At 43.6% G+C, this 14798-nt stretch overlaps 1 protein-coding gene across 1 annotated transcript in view; it reads right to left on the bottom strand.

The window, feature by feature from the left end:
• The window catches only part of LOC149119109 (heat shock transcription factor, Y-linked-like), a 143700-nt gene extending 132546 nt beyond the window's left edge, over positions 1-11154 (bottom strand). Inside the window, exons 1-2 of the mRNA XM_089325267.1 lie at positions 10642-11154; positions 9714-10212 (exon numbers count right to left, since the gene is read on the bottom strand). Coding sequence (XP_089181393.1) covers positions 9714-10212; positions 10642-11154 — 1012 coding nt within the window. The remainder of the gene's footprint in view (positions 1-9713; positions 10213-10641) is intronic.
• Positions 11155-14798: the final 3644 nt, after the last annotated feature.

Genomic DNA, 14798 nt, shown 5'->3' with positions numbered 1-14798 from the left:
TGGTTTTATATAAGTTTAATATATACTTTATACTATATATCTTAATCTATCTTAAAACATACAGAACTTCCTTTGCAGATCCTAGATACGATGGATTCCCAAGGGTAGAAAGTATTAACAGTTAATTTCTTTGTCAAGCATCAAAAGTGTAACTATCATGGATTCAGGGTAGATTTGTGCATTTTTATAAGATTTTACTTTTCCTTCATTACCTAAAATCCTAACAACTTCTGGATCATTTTTCTGGGAGGTTTATAGGTTATATAATTTTGCTCCTGTGACTAATCACTCAGAGAACAGATTTGGGTAGGACTGTGCCTCATCTAATTGTTAAAGGACAGAAGGGTATACTGAACTTTTAAGGATATTTCCCATAGTAGAACATCTGAAACAGAAAGATTTTACTAATAGTAGATAGGAATTGAGAAAATCTAATGTATAATCTATTTCATTTAAAAGGAATTTGACATGTAATCCTGAAGAGATTCCTATGTTACAATAATTATTTCTTCATGGGTCTCTTTCTTTTCATTTACAGATCTAAATTGAATTTAGTTTTCATTTTCTGAAGACATTAACTGGGAATTTTGACCATCAACTTAAGAAGAATAGAACTTTATTTACCATGAGTATTGTTTATTAAAACAAATTGTCTTAATTCCGTTTTTTTTTTAATGTATTTACTATACTATATTTCTTTAAAAATTGATGTTGAACCATCTTAGGTGACATATTAATTCTTTATTTTTTATATAATGAGACTTAGAAATAAAACATTTTTAAAAAAGAGAAAGAAATGCCTTTTCTACCATTGACAGTCACAGTTGCAAGAAATTGATGTTTAATCAGAATTGAAAATCAAAATTGAAAGTCATAGATTTGTCTGGAATAGTATTTAACTAATTTCTATAGTCTATGGACTTGTTCTGTATCTTTCAGAAATATATTTATGGTCTCTATAACATTTAAGAATGATCAAAATATACTTTGGAATGGTGTCAGCTTAAGTATTTTTATACTGAGTTTGTTACCTTTTATATTTTTGTAACTATTTGTTTTCATCCTTGTAAGTCCATTTGTAAAATGCAGTTTTCAAAATAAGGATGTATGTTACAGTTTTGAATTTATAAGACTTGTGGCTCCAGAAATAGTATATTGAAACTGGAAGAAGTAGCATAGTAATTGATGCCATTTTCTTTAGCATGCATGGAAAAATTGTCAAGATGGTAAGGTACATCGAGTATTTTTTACTCTATGAAAAGTATGTTAAAAGGTGAAATTTTATTTATAACAGTCATCCATTGTAATCCAGTTTTAAGCTTCATAAACAGATGAATTCAGTATTTAAGTGGAAAACTAACTTCTTAGTAAATTTTTTAAACCAAAAAATTGTAAATCTTTTCCTGAACTTGGAGTATGGTATTCTTCCTGTGTACACAAAACTTCCTGTCATTTTCAATGTAATGGGACATCAGTCTTCACAAGAAGACTGGAACCTCATTTTCCAAGAACACAATGGAGCTTTATTATCTCAGAATGCAGTAAGGCATCACTTTTCCCAGAGGGCAAGGGAACTGCCCAACCCCAGAAGGCAGGGTGTGATGACAGAATTGTTAATAAGGTGAGGGACTCCATGGTTGGAAACATGCAGAAGTAAAGGAGACAAGGAGAGAGGAGAAAATAGTTGAGGATTGCAGGTGCTGAGAAGAAAGGATTTGAAATGATAATATACTGCTATAGAATTCACCTGTATTCCATTCCCAAACCACCCAAAGCTAAAAGGTGAGCTTGAGATGGACATTTCCTTATTGCTTCAAAAAGCAATGAAAAACATGTAAGTTTCATTTTTATGCATTGTTTTTGCACTGAGTACTGTATATCAGAGAAAACATATTTGTCTTTTAGGAACTGCCTTATTTCATTACGCAACATGATCTCAAGTCACATCCATTTTGTTAAAAAGACAGGCTTTCATTCCTTTTTATGCATGAGTAGTATTCCATAGTGTATATTTAACAGAATTTTAAAATTCAGCATGAGTTGATGGATAAGTTGATTGATTCTATATGTGAGGTATCATAAATTGAGCTGTCATACTCATAGTAGTGCAAATATCTTTCATTCATGGATATTTTTCTATCATCTGTGTACCATTTATCCGTTTGCTACAGGAAGTTTTCTCCCATGATATACAAAAAAGATCACGTGTTCACAGTTCAAACAGTCTTCAGAACATACCGGTTCTCATTTGGAATATTTGGAAGATGCATGGTTACAAGTTGTCATAGGCATTTTCTCTGAGAAAAACTTTATAAACAGTTTTCTCTCATGTTATTTTACTGTTTAAAGTTTTCTGCCATTGATTGGCAAACAAATATGATTCAGCCATGTGGTTTGTGTGTCTCCCAGGTGGTTGCAGCAAGTGCACAAGGTCCTGTAGTGTCCCCAGGAACTTGCTATGGTTGCAGCTTGAGCAGCTTAATGAATGGATGGGTGAGCAGGAAACTTCCCTGAGAGCCTCTCTTGGGATTGTAACACTATTCTGAATTGAAATACCCAGCAGAATGGCAGTGTACTTCACAACATTAATAAGAAATGAAATGAAAAATATAAATTTATGGTGCCAGTGCTGTGGCATAGTGGGTAAAGCCGCCGCTGCAGTGCCGGCATCCCATATGGGTGCTGGTTCTAGTCCCAGCTGCTCTTCTTCTGATCCAGCTCTCTGCTGTGGCCTGGGAAAGCAGTAGAAGATGGCCCAAGTCCTTGGGCCCCTGCACCCGCATGGGAGACCCGGAGGAATCTCCTGGCTCGTGGCTTCAGATCTGCTCAGCTGTGGCTGTTGTGGCCATCTAGGGAGTGAACCAGTGGATGGAAGACCTCTCTCTCCGTCTCTACCTCTCTCTGTAACTGTCTCAAGTTTGATTGCTCATGGCTGCCTCTGTGCCACTTTCTGACTTCTGTATGTCTGTCTGAGGTTTCATTGGCCTTACCCCCGTCTGTTAGTCTGTGGGTTCAACTGATTCTACCTTCTCTCTGTTTCAGGTTTTATTGCCCATGGCTGCGTCTGTGTTACTGCCTCTCAGAGCTGTTTTCTCTCCTTTAGATTTGTTCTGACTTGTCTGTCTCAGGTTCGAGTGGCTATGTGTGTATGGGTTTGATTAATTCTAGCTTTCTGTGTCTAAGTTTTCATTGACCATGCCTGCCTGTGACTGACTGTGGGTTTGGTTGTAGTACTCTGTCAGGTTTCTTTCTTTTTTTTTTTTTTAATTTATAGATTTTATTTATTTGAGAAGCAGAGTTAGAGAGAGAGACAGAGAACCGTTTGTTCACTCCCCAGATGGTCACAACAGCCGGTGCTGTGCTGCTCTGAAGTCAGGAGCCAGCAGCAGTATAGGCAAGGGCCAGGGTACATTCCACTCTGGTATTTTGCAAGCCTGGACACTCAGTATGTCAGAACAGTAAAGAAAGAATTTCTTTAGGAACTGGTGCATTCATCTGTGTGCCTGTCAGATTCTGTAGGAGGAGAGAATTTTATTGGGTTTGCCAAAAGAATAATGAGGTTGGGATGGAACACTTTGTTCTCCATTCCTGTGTGTTCTCTGGAAAAAAATAGGGATGTGTTGTACATGAGACAATGTATGACAAAAAACTTAAGTTCCCAGTGTTGCCCATTGACTTATCAGTCCTGCATGGATTGATTTTGCAGTGTGCACTTTGTACTATACATTTCCTCTACCCACAGGTATCAGGAAAGAGAAAAGGCACTCAATATAGGATGAAAAGACACAAATGGCCCTTGACTTCATTCATGTAAACAGTTTTATCCATTATTAAAGCATATCTCTCAACCTATCTGATGCTCGATTTTCATTGTAAAATGAGATTAGTGCATGCCTCACAAAAAGGTGGGAAAATTAAATGAGTAAATACATATAGAAAGACATTTCCAACTCTTTAAGTACTATGTTAATGTGAGATTATTCAGCTTGATAATTGTTGGGGTCTCTAGGGTATTTCAATATAATTCCATGGTATGACTTTTGTATATGACTGACAATTGGAGAGTGCCTTTACAGCAAGCCACTTTAAAGATCCAGAAGCCATCTGATGTGCCTATTTTATGACAGGTTGTTCCAGGGCCCTCTGATCATCATTTGAAGTTACAATACAGTCATATTATGACATGTACTAGAAGCTTCCATTTCTACTCTAGTCCTTTTAGATCATGATAATACCCTCTATACATATGCTCTGCATATATTAAGTGATGATTAGAAAATCTGCATTTAGCCACTTGAGGAAAAATTCTCACAGAATCCTGTCAAGCATCTCCATGAAATCCTAAGCCTCCTAGACTTCTTGGCTTCTTCTCAGTCCATCTGATCAAGTCATCCAAGAATCCAGTCACCTACCTATCCACCCATTCATACACTCATGAACATACCAACTCATCCAAACATAACAACTACCCATCCATCCACAACCAGTCACCTACCTATCCACCCATTCATCCACTCACATACAACCACCCATTCATCCACACAACTATCCTTCCATCCACCCACTAGTCCAACTATCCATCAGTCCTACTATCCCATGAGTTCATTGACCCTTGTGTATTTTTGAACATTAATTAATGATCTATCTTTCTAATGTCATACACTGTCTTTTGGTGTAGAAGCAGACCCAGTGCCTGCTCTCCAGGCACATAAAATTTGGCAGTAGAAAATTAGTTGACGAGTTAAACCTGGAGAAATTGACATAGAACCTGAGTAACACTTTATAAGTTATTTTTTTTATTTATTTAATTTTTGGACAGGCAGAGTGGACAGTGAGAGAGACAGAGAGAAAGGTTTTCCTTTTGCCTCCAATGGCCGCCACGGTTGGCGCGCTGCGGCCAGCGCACCACGCTGATCCGATGGCAGGAGCCAGGTGCTTAACCTGGTATCCCATGGGGTGCAGGGCCCAGGCACCTGGGCCATCCTCCACTGCACTCCCGGGCCACAGCAGAGAGCTGGCCTGGAAGAGGAGCAACCGGGACAGAATCCGGCGCCCCGACCAGGACTAGAACCCGGTGTTCCAGTGCTGCAAGGCGAAGGATTAGCCTAGTGAGCCGCGGCGCCAGCCCACCACAGTGGCTTTCAATGAGGTAAGCCTGGACTTTAATAGAAATCAGCTCATTAAGAGCCCTGGCAGCTCTGCCAGCCAAGAGTTGGATCACTGGAAATGGACCTGCCCTGGAGTTGAAGGATACCCAGGTGAGAGTCATGGATCTTATTGGCTCTAAGCTGAAAAGTCTTTCACTCAGCCCAGCTTCCAAGGTGACCACTGCTGCTGAAGGGGTGGCCAAGCAGGGTCTGCAACATTACAGGCAGAACTGTAAATTTCCTGTTGGAGATGCCATCTGCCTTTACCTGGCCAACCCTCCTCCCAGGCCAGCTGGTAATGGAAGTCAACAGGGTGCCTTCCCCAAGGAGGTTCACACCTCTCTTAAAATGTACCCCATGTAAAGAGATAGATGAGTCTGGGCCTCATAACTGACAGGACCATAAAGCCCAGCAGATTATCAAGCCCCTTCTGTCAGGTTCTATTTGCCTCTCAATCAGAGAACTTATTTGTGGCTTAGACAGCAGCTTCCTTAGGTCCTCCACTAGTAACTCTTCTAGACCCTGTCTAGCCCACTTGGGGCCTCATTCCTTTGTAATCACAGCCTCTACTCTAACATCAGTGGCTCTACTCCCAACCCGTGTGTACTGATGGTCCTCTCTCCCACTCAATGTTGTATGATTGTTCAGGATTTTCTCCACAGACAAATCCCTCTACTGATTACCTGTGTGGTCCTTGGGAAAGAGCAGATGAATGTTATACCCACAGGAGCCAGAGATTGGACGCTGACTACCTTCAATTCTGCTTAGCTGTGCAGCATTACTTCCCTTCTGAATAAAAAAATAATAAATAAAAAAAGAGAGAGATTTACCATGCCTAACCTGGGAGTGTCACCTTTGGCATACCCTTAACCCTGAGGAACCAAACAGGCTCTCAGGCCACACCTATCTCAAGCCTCTAAGGCTCCATCAAAAGCAGACAGTCCACTTAATACAGTCATAGTATAACAAGAAAAAAACACCACAGCAAGGGAAGAAGCATCCAAAGAGTATCCACAATGCCAAGCAACAAATGCAGAAACTGAGGAAACAAGATCAAGGAAGACATTATGGCACCCCCAAAGTGAACAAGACACCCCAATTCAAGATTATGAAGATGATGAGATAGAAGAAATGAAAGATAGAGATTTCAAAAAATTTATGATAAGAACATTTAGAAGTTTTCAAAAGCAAATCCTTGAACTACAGAAATCCTTACTGGACAGGATTGAAAATCTCTCTCATGAAAATGAAATTTTAAGGAAGAATCAAAATGAAACACAGAAACTAGTAGAACAGGAAAGTGTGATAGTGAGGCGAAACCAAAATGAAATGAAGAGCTCAATAGATCAAATGACAAACACATTAGAAAGCCTTAAAAACAGAGTCAGTGAAACAGAAGAGAGAATATTGGGCTTAGAAGACAGAGCACAGGAAAACATACAGTCAAACCAAAGAAAAGAAGAGGAAATTAGAAATCTAAAAAATATTGTTGGGAATCTACAGGATACTATTGAAAAAACCAACATTCGAGTTCTAGGAGTTCCTGAAGGCATGGAGAGAGAGAAAGGATTAGAAGGCCTTTTTAGTGAGATACTAGCAGAGAACTTTATGGGTGTGGAGAAGGACAGAGACATCCTAGTACAGGAAGCTCATAGAACCCCCAATAAACATGACCAAAAGAGATCCTCACCACGACACGTGGTAATTAAACTCACCACAGTGAAACATAAAGAAAAGATCCTAAAATGTGCAAGAGAGAAACGTCAGATTACTCTCAGAGGATCTCCAATTAGACTCACAGACTTGTATGCCAGCAAACAGGGAAATCTATCAGAAATGGAGAGATTCCTGGACACATACAATCTACCTAAATTGAACCAGGAAGACAGAAAACCTAAATGTTCAGGATCACTAGCACTCAGGGAAATGCAAATCAAAACCACAATGAGGTTTCACCTCACCCCAGTTAGAATGGCTCACATTCAGAAATCTACCAACAACAGATGCTGGCGAGGATGTGGGGAAAAAGGGACACTAACCCACTGTTGGTGGGAATGCAAACTGGTCAAGCCACTATGGAAGTCAGTCTGGAGATTCCTCAGAAACCTGAATATAACCTTACCATACAACCCAGCCATCCCACTCCTTGGAATTTACCCAAAGGAAATTAAATTGGCAAACAAACAAGCTGTCTGCACATTAATGTTTAGTGCAGCTCAATTCACAATAGCTAAGACCTGGAACCAACCCAAATGCCCATCAACAGTAGACTGGATAAAGAAATTATGGGACATGTACTCTATAGAATACTATACAGCAGTCAAAAACAATGAAACCCAGTCATTTGCAACAAGATGGAGAAACCTTGAAAACATCATGCTGAGTGAAATAGGCCAGTCCCAAAGGGACAAATATCATATGTTCTCCCTGATCGGTGACAACTGACTGAGCACCAAAGAGGAAACCTGTTGAAGTGAAATGGACACTGTGAGAAACGGTGACTTGATCAGCTCTTGTCCTGACTGTTGATGTACAATGTAATACTTTATCCATTTTAGTATTTTTTCTTTTCTTGTTCTATTACTATTGGTTGAATTCTGTAATTAACACACAATTCTTCTTAAGTGCTGAAACTTAACTGAAAAGTGATCCCTGTTAAACATAAGAGTGGGAATAAGAGAGGGAAGAGATGTGCAATTCGGGACATGCTCAAGCTGACTTACCTCAAACGGTAGAGTTAGAAACATACCAGGGGATTCCAATTCAATCCCATCAAGGTGGCATGTACCAATGCCATCTCACTAGTCCCGGTGATCAATTTCAGTTCACAATTGATCACACTGATAGGTCTAAGAGTCAAAGGGATCACACAAACAAGACTAGTGTCTGCTAATACTAACTGATATAATCAAAAAGGGAGAGAACCATCCAATGTGGGGAGCGGGATACACAGCAGACTCATAGAATGGCAGATGTCCTAACAGCACTCTGGCCTCAGAATCAGCCCTTAAGGCATTCAGATCTGGCTGAAGAGCCCATGAGAGTATTTCAGGCATGGAAAGCCAAGACACTCTGGAAAAAAAAAAAAAAAACACCTAAATGAAAGATCTCTGTGAGTGAGATCCCAGTGGAAAGAATGGGCCATCAAAGAAGGAGGTACCTTTCTCTGAAGGGAGGAGAGAACTTCCACTTTGACTATGACCCTGTCCGAACAAGATCGAAGTCGGCAAACTCAAAAGGCTTCCATAGCCTTGGCGACTCATGACTAGAGCCTAGGGTGATTACTGATGCCATAAACAGGAGTGTCAATTTGTTAAGTCAACAACAGGAGTCACTGTGCACTTACTCCTCATGTAGGATCTCTGTCCTTGGTGTGCTGTACATTGAGATTTAATGCTATAACTAATACTCAAACAGTATTTTTCACTTTATGTTTCTGTGTGGGAGCAAACTATTGAAATCTTTTTTTTTTAATTTTTTTTTTTGACAGGCAGAGTGGACAGTGAGAGAGAGAGATAGAGAGAAAGGTCTTCCTTTGCCGTTGGTTCACCCTCCAATGGCCGCCGCGGCCGGCGCGCTGCGGCCGGCGCACCGCGCTGATCCGATGGCAGGAGCCAGGAGCCAGATACTTTTCCTGGTCTCCCATGGGGTGCAGGGCCCAAGCACCTGGGCCATCCTCCACTGCACTCCCTGGCCACAGCAGAGAGCTGGCCCGGAAGAGGGGCAACCGGGACAGAATCCGGCGCCCCGACCGGGACTAGAACCCGGTGTGCTGGCGCTGCTAGGCGGAGGATTAGCCTAGTGAGCCGCGGCGCTGGCCTGAAATCTTTACTTAATGTATGCTAAACTGATCTTCTGTATATAAAGAGAATCGAAAATGAACCTTGATGTGAATGGAAGGTGAGAGGGAGAGAGAAAGGGGAGGGTTGCGGGTGGGAGGGATGTTATGGGGGGGAAGCCATTGTAATCCATACGCTGTACTTGGGAAATTTATATTGATTAAATAAAAGCTACAAAAAAAAAACAGACTAACTTAAAAAAATTGAATAGAATTATGTTCTAGCAATTATTAATGCATTTGCTTTGACCCTGAGAATGCAATGTATTAATACATTTCTTTATAAAATATAAAATGAAATAAAGTTAACTTTCAAATATTCAATGTGAAGTTTCATATCAAATGACTGGAACTTCATAAACTATACAACTAATAGCAGACTAGCCTCCTGTCAATATAAAATATTTACTATAAAACTATATTTTGAAAAGAAAAAAAATCATAAAGTTGAACGTGTCATTTTATTGTTCAAGTAATAGAATTTCAGTTATTTTTTCAGAACTGATGAACATAACACCTTTCCGTGTCTAATTTTCATTTAGTCGAAGGTCAGTTAAAATTAGGATATTGGTATATTGAGGATGGTTGATTAGTTGACATTGGCGGGGAGGCAGCAGTTCTACTAGCTATCATTGGCATAGTGAACCATGGATTGCTTGCTGTTAACGTGCTAGAAAAAGGACCCACAATTGTTGCTAAAGAAGGATGTCTAGGTGCAAAAACAGGACGGTTTGCCATCAGTCCAAAATAATTATTCTGTACTGGAGACAATATTTGAAATTGGGAAATAGAAGTTGTAGTTGTCACAACATTCAGGATATGGCCATGTGCTTGAGAGTAGGTACTATATGAATGCCTATGAGAAGTGGTCATTTGATTTAAAAGAGCATGTTGATTTGTTACAAATTGTACTGATGGTGCAATTAAAGTTGATGATGGAGTCAAAATATTACTTGTCACTGGATCATTTGAATTAGCAATTCTGTGGCTAGTAGGAGGCACATTTAAATTTGTAGAAGTTGAAAGTAACCTTTCTTCATTAGTTTCTGTAGATGAGCTAGGATTTTGAGTATGCACATACTCGCCTGCACTGTGGTATGTCTTGTCAAGATTGTGAACTAAAGAAGCAGATGGTGGAGATGTGTGTTTAATCCCAACTCTGCGCTTCATTCTTACTAGAAGTTGGGGACATCCTCGCTTAAAATTTGGATTCTGATAGAACTGTAACTGAAACCAAAGGAGAAAGCATTTAGTGATACTTCAAACCAAGAGTCACAAATTAATATATATGAATATATGCAATCTATGAATAAATGAATAGATAAAATTATTAAATCTAAAATATCAGGTTCAACATAATTACAACAAATAAAACTTGATTATTCCTAAATGTAAAAGTTAGCAAACATTTAAATATGATAACCGTTCCACTAAACTGACCTTAACTTCTTTGTGTGGAGCTCATTGATAAGATTCAAAATAACTAGTAACATTGCTTATATTTTTGAATTTCAAACTTTCTTCTCATAAAAATTTAATGTTGATCCAGCTAATTTTAAACTTTGTGTCTTACTCCATAAATAAATATATTAAGTGAGGTACAAACTAAACTTAGTTGTGATGCCTACATTAGTTGTAAGTGAATATGTTGAATACCTTGCTAAAAACAGGTATGTTGTTTTCTTCTTCCAGAAAGTCAGTCAGGGATGCAGAGCTTTGGAAATCTTGTCGTATTTTTCTAAATCCATAAAGGTTAAGCTGTCGAACTAAACTTTTCATGCTGTCTGTTTCAAATATCTTAAAAGGGGTCTTTCTTTCCAACACTTCTTTCTTAAAGTATTCTTCATTTATCACAATAGAAGTCCCATTTTCGTCCCACCAAATTGACTTAAATTGATCACTTTCAACTATCTTCCAAAGTTTTACAGGAAAGGTCAGAGAAACAAAATCATTCCCTTCTGGGGTGTCAGACATACAAAGTGTATAGCGTGGTCTTTTTATCAAGGGTCCTTCAGATAAAGCTTGAAAGGCATTTTCTTCAACTACAGACCTTAAATCCAAGTCATTATCAATTGTGGGATACCAGCCTGGAGCTTCAGTGGTGTTTTCTGAATCAGTTGTTCCACTCTGAGGAGAGACACCTTGAACTTCTGAGGGAACCTGGGCCATCTCAAATAAATTTTTCTTTGGCTTCTGCCTGGTTTTGAGAACTGAGGCCTCAAATGTTGCTTTAGTAGACTTACACAAGACTAGCTGATGTCAGCCATCACCATGGTCCTGAGTTACTGTGACATCATAAGAGGACTTGTCTCTTAGCAATGCAAATATGACTTTCTGCCTAATGTTGGTTTTCCTCCCTGCAAAACAAGTTAAAATAAAACATTCACAGATAATTTACACAATACACATGTTGCAAAGTCTTGTCGCAGCAAATATTTTGGTTAAATAAAATGGATAAAATGCCTAAATTAGAAGTTTTCCCTTCTTTCTAGCTACATTCTTTACTAAACTTTCATAAGTTGAATGATTCCTGCATGCCAGGAATAAATTTGACTTGGTCCTGATGCACATTCTTGCTGATACATTGTTGGATTTAATTATATCGTACTTTGTTGAGGACTTTTGCATCTATATTCATCAGACATTGCTCTATAATTATCTTTCCTTATTGTATCTTTTTCTGGTTTTAGAATTAGGTGATGCTGGCCTCATAAAAGGAGTCTGGGATAATATCCATGTTTTCAAAAGCTTGAGAACAATTGGAATCAATTTTTCTTTGGATCATGTTCAGCATTGAAGACATCCAGTCCTCAGTTTCTCAATGTCGTGGAGGGTCTTTATTAATAATTCAACTGCTGGGTACCAAAAAGTATGCTGTGCCCAGATCATTAGATCCCTGCAGAGACCCCCAGAGTGTCGATCACACCGAACTGCAAAAGCAAGGTTTATTCAGGAGTACAAGCCGCGACAGGGACCCCATCCAACCAACCAGCACAGCAGAGGAAGGAGTGAGGCCCCGATCTTTCTTAGGGAGAGTTTTTAAAGGGAAAAAGGGCTACATCAGCAGGAAAACGGAGTTACATACAACATGGAAGCTTTGGATACAGGGAGTCACAGGGGGGCTTACAGCACAGAAGCTTTGGATGCAGGGAGTTACTTTGTTCAGCAATCTCTACTGTACTGAAGCCAGAATCCACTTCCTTGACTTCACCGGGAACCTGTCAGTCTGCTGCCAGGACCTCACTCCCTGAGGCTGCCCTGTGTGGCCCTGATGGTACCTAGACCTGACAGCCTGTGCCCAGAACCCAACTTCCTGTGGCTGTGCTGAGTAGCATTGACTGTACATGTCAATCTGTAACAGGAACCCCACATCCTTAGGTCTGCAGACTGCTCCTGATGGGACTGGAAACCTGTCTGTCTGTGGCCATCACACCAACTTTTTGCTCCCCTGCCTGCCCATGAGTGGATCAGGAACCTGTGAGTCTGAGGCCAGAACCCCACACTCTTAGCCTCCCTGCCAGGCCATAAGGACCAGGAACATGTAAGTCTGCAGTCAGAACCATATCTCCTTTGTTCCCCTGCCTGGCCTTACTAGACCGGACCCTGTCAATCTTCAGTCATAACCCCATGTTCTTAGCTCCCTTGCCTGCCCCTGATGGACCCGCAACCTGTCAGTCTCCCGCCAGAACCCCACCTCCTTGGTTCCCCTTCCTGACCCTGACTGAACTAGGAACCTGTCAGTCTGCGCCCAAACCCCAAGGCCTTAGCTCCCCTGCCGGCCCACAACTGCACCGGGAAACTGTCACTCTGCCGCCAGAACCCCACCCCCTGGGCGGTCCTGCCTGCCCCAGACTGGACGGGACCCTGTCAGTCTCCCGCCAGAACCCCACCTCCTTGGCTCCCCTGCCAGCTCCTGACTCGGACCAAAAGCTGCCCGTCGTCAACCAGAACCCCGCATCCCTAGCTCCCCTGCCTGCCCCTGCCTGGACCGGGAACCTGTCAGTCTCCCGCCAGAAACCCACCCCCTTAGCTCCCCTGCCTGCCCCTGATTGGACCGGGATCATGTCAGTCACCCGCCTAAACCCCAGCCCCTCGGCGCTCCTTCTGCCCCTGAGTGGACGGGGAACCTGTCAGTCTCCCGCCAGAAACCGCACCCTCTTGGCGCTATTTCTGCCCCTGACCGGACGGGAAACCTGTCAGTCTCCCGCCTAAACCCCACCCCCTTGGCGCTCCTTCTGCCCCTGACTGGACGGGGAACCTGTCAGTCTCCCGCCTAAACCCCACCCCCTTGGCGCTCCTTCTGCCCCTGATTGGACGGGGAACCTGTCAGTCTCCCGCCAGAAACCCACCCCCTTAGCTCCCCTGCCTGCCCCTGCCTGGACCGGGAACCTGTCAGTCTCCCGCCAGAAACCCACCCCTTTAGGCTCTACTGCCTGCCCCTGATTGGACCCCAATCCTGTCAGTCTCCAGCCTAAACCCCACCCCCTCGTCGCTTCTTCTGCCCCTGACTGGACGGGGAACCTATCAGTCTCCCGCCAGGAACCCACCCCTTTAGCGTTCCCCTGCCTGCCCCTGACTGGACGGGGAACCTGTCAGTCTTCCGCCTAAACCCCACCCCCTTGGCGGTGCTGCCTGCCCCTGACTGGACCGGGATCCTGTCAGTCTGCCGCTCAAACCACACCCCCTTGGCGCTCCTTCTGCCCCTGACTGGACGGGGATCCTGTCAGTCTCCCACCAGAACCCCACCTCCTTGGTTCCCCTTCCTGCCCCTGACTGGACCAGGAACCTGTCAGTCTGCGCCCAAACCCCAAGGCCTTAGCTCCCCTGCCGGCCCACAACTGCACCGGGAAACTGTCACTCTGCTGCCAGAACCCCACCCCCTTGGCGGTCCTGCCTGCCCCAGACTGGACGGGACCCTGTCAGTCTCCCGCCAGAACCCCACCTCCTTGGCTCCCCTGCCAGCTCCTGACTCGGACCAAAAGCTGCCCGTAGTCAACCAGAACCCCGCATCCCTAGCTCCCCTGCCTGCCCCTGCCTGGACCGGGAACCTGTCAGTCTCTCGCCAGAACCCCACCCCCTTAGCTACCCTGCCTGACCCTGCCTGGACCGGGAACCTGTCAGTCTCCCGCCAGAAACCCACCCCCTTAGCTCCCCTGCCTGGCCCTGATTGGACCGGGATCCTGTCAGTCTCCCGCCTAAACCCCAGCCCCTCGGCGCTCCTTCTGCCCCTGACTGGACGGGGAACCTGTCAGTCTCCCGCCAGAAGCCCACACCCTTAGCTCCCCTGCCTGCCCCTGCCTGGACCGGGATCATGTCAGTCTCCCGCCAGAAACCCACCCCTTTAGGCTCAATGCCTGCCCCTGATTGGACGGGGTTCCTGTCAGTATCCCGCGTAAGCCCCACCCCCTCGGTGCTCCTTCTGCGCCTGACTGGACGGGGAACCTGTCAGTCTCCCGCCTAAACCTCACCCCTTTAGCGTTCGCATGCCTGCCCCTGACTGGACGGGGAACCTGTCAGTCTCCCGCCTAAACCACACCCTCTTGGTGCTATTTCTACCGCTGAATGGATGGGGAACCTGTCAGTCTCCCGCCTACACTCCACCCCCTTGGCGGTGCTGCCTGCCCCTGACTGGACCGTGATCCTGTCAGTCTCCCGCCAGCACCCCACCCCCTTGGCGCTCCTTCTGCCCCTGACTGGACGGGGAACCTGTCAGTCTCCCGCCAGCACCCCACCCTCTAGGCGGTGCTGCCTGCCACTGACTGGACCGTGATCCTGTCAGTCTCACGCCAGCACCCCACCCACTTGGGGCTCCT

This window comes from Oryctolagus cuniculus, chromosome Y, assembly GCF_051225735.1.
Source record: "Oryctolagus cuniculus isolate XC-2025 breed Fujian yellow rabbit chromosome Y, ASM5122573v1, whole genome shotgun sequence".
NCBI classification, from domain to species: domain Eukaryota; kingdom Metazoa; phylum Chordata; class Mammalia; order Lagomorpha; family Leporidae; genus Oryctolagus; species Oryctolagus cuniculus.
This window is presented reverse-complemented; position numbering and strand designations above follow the sequence as displayed.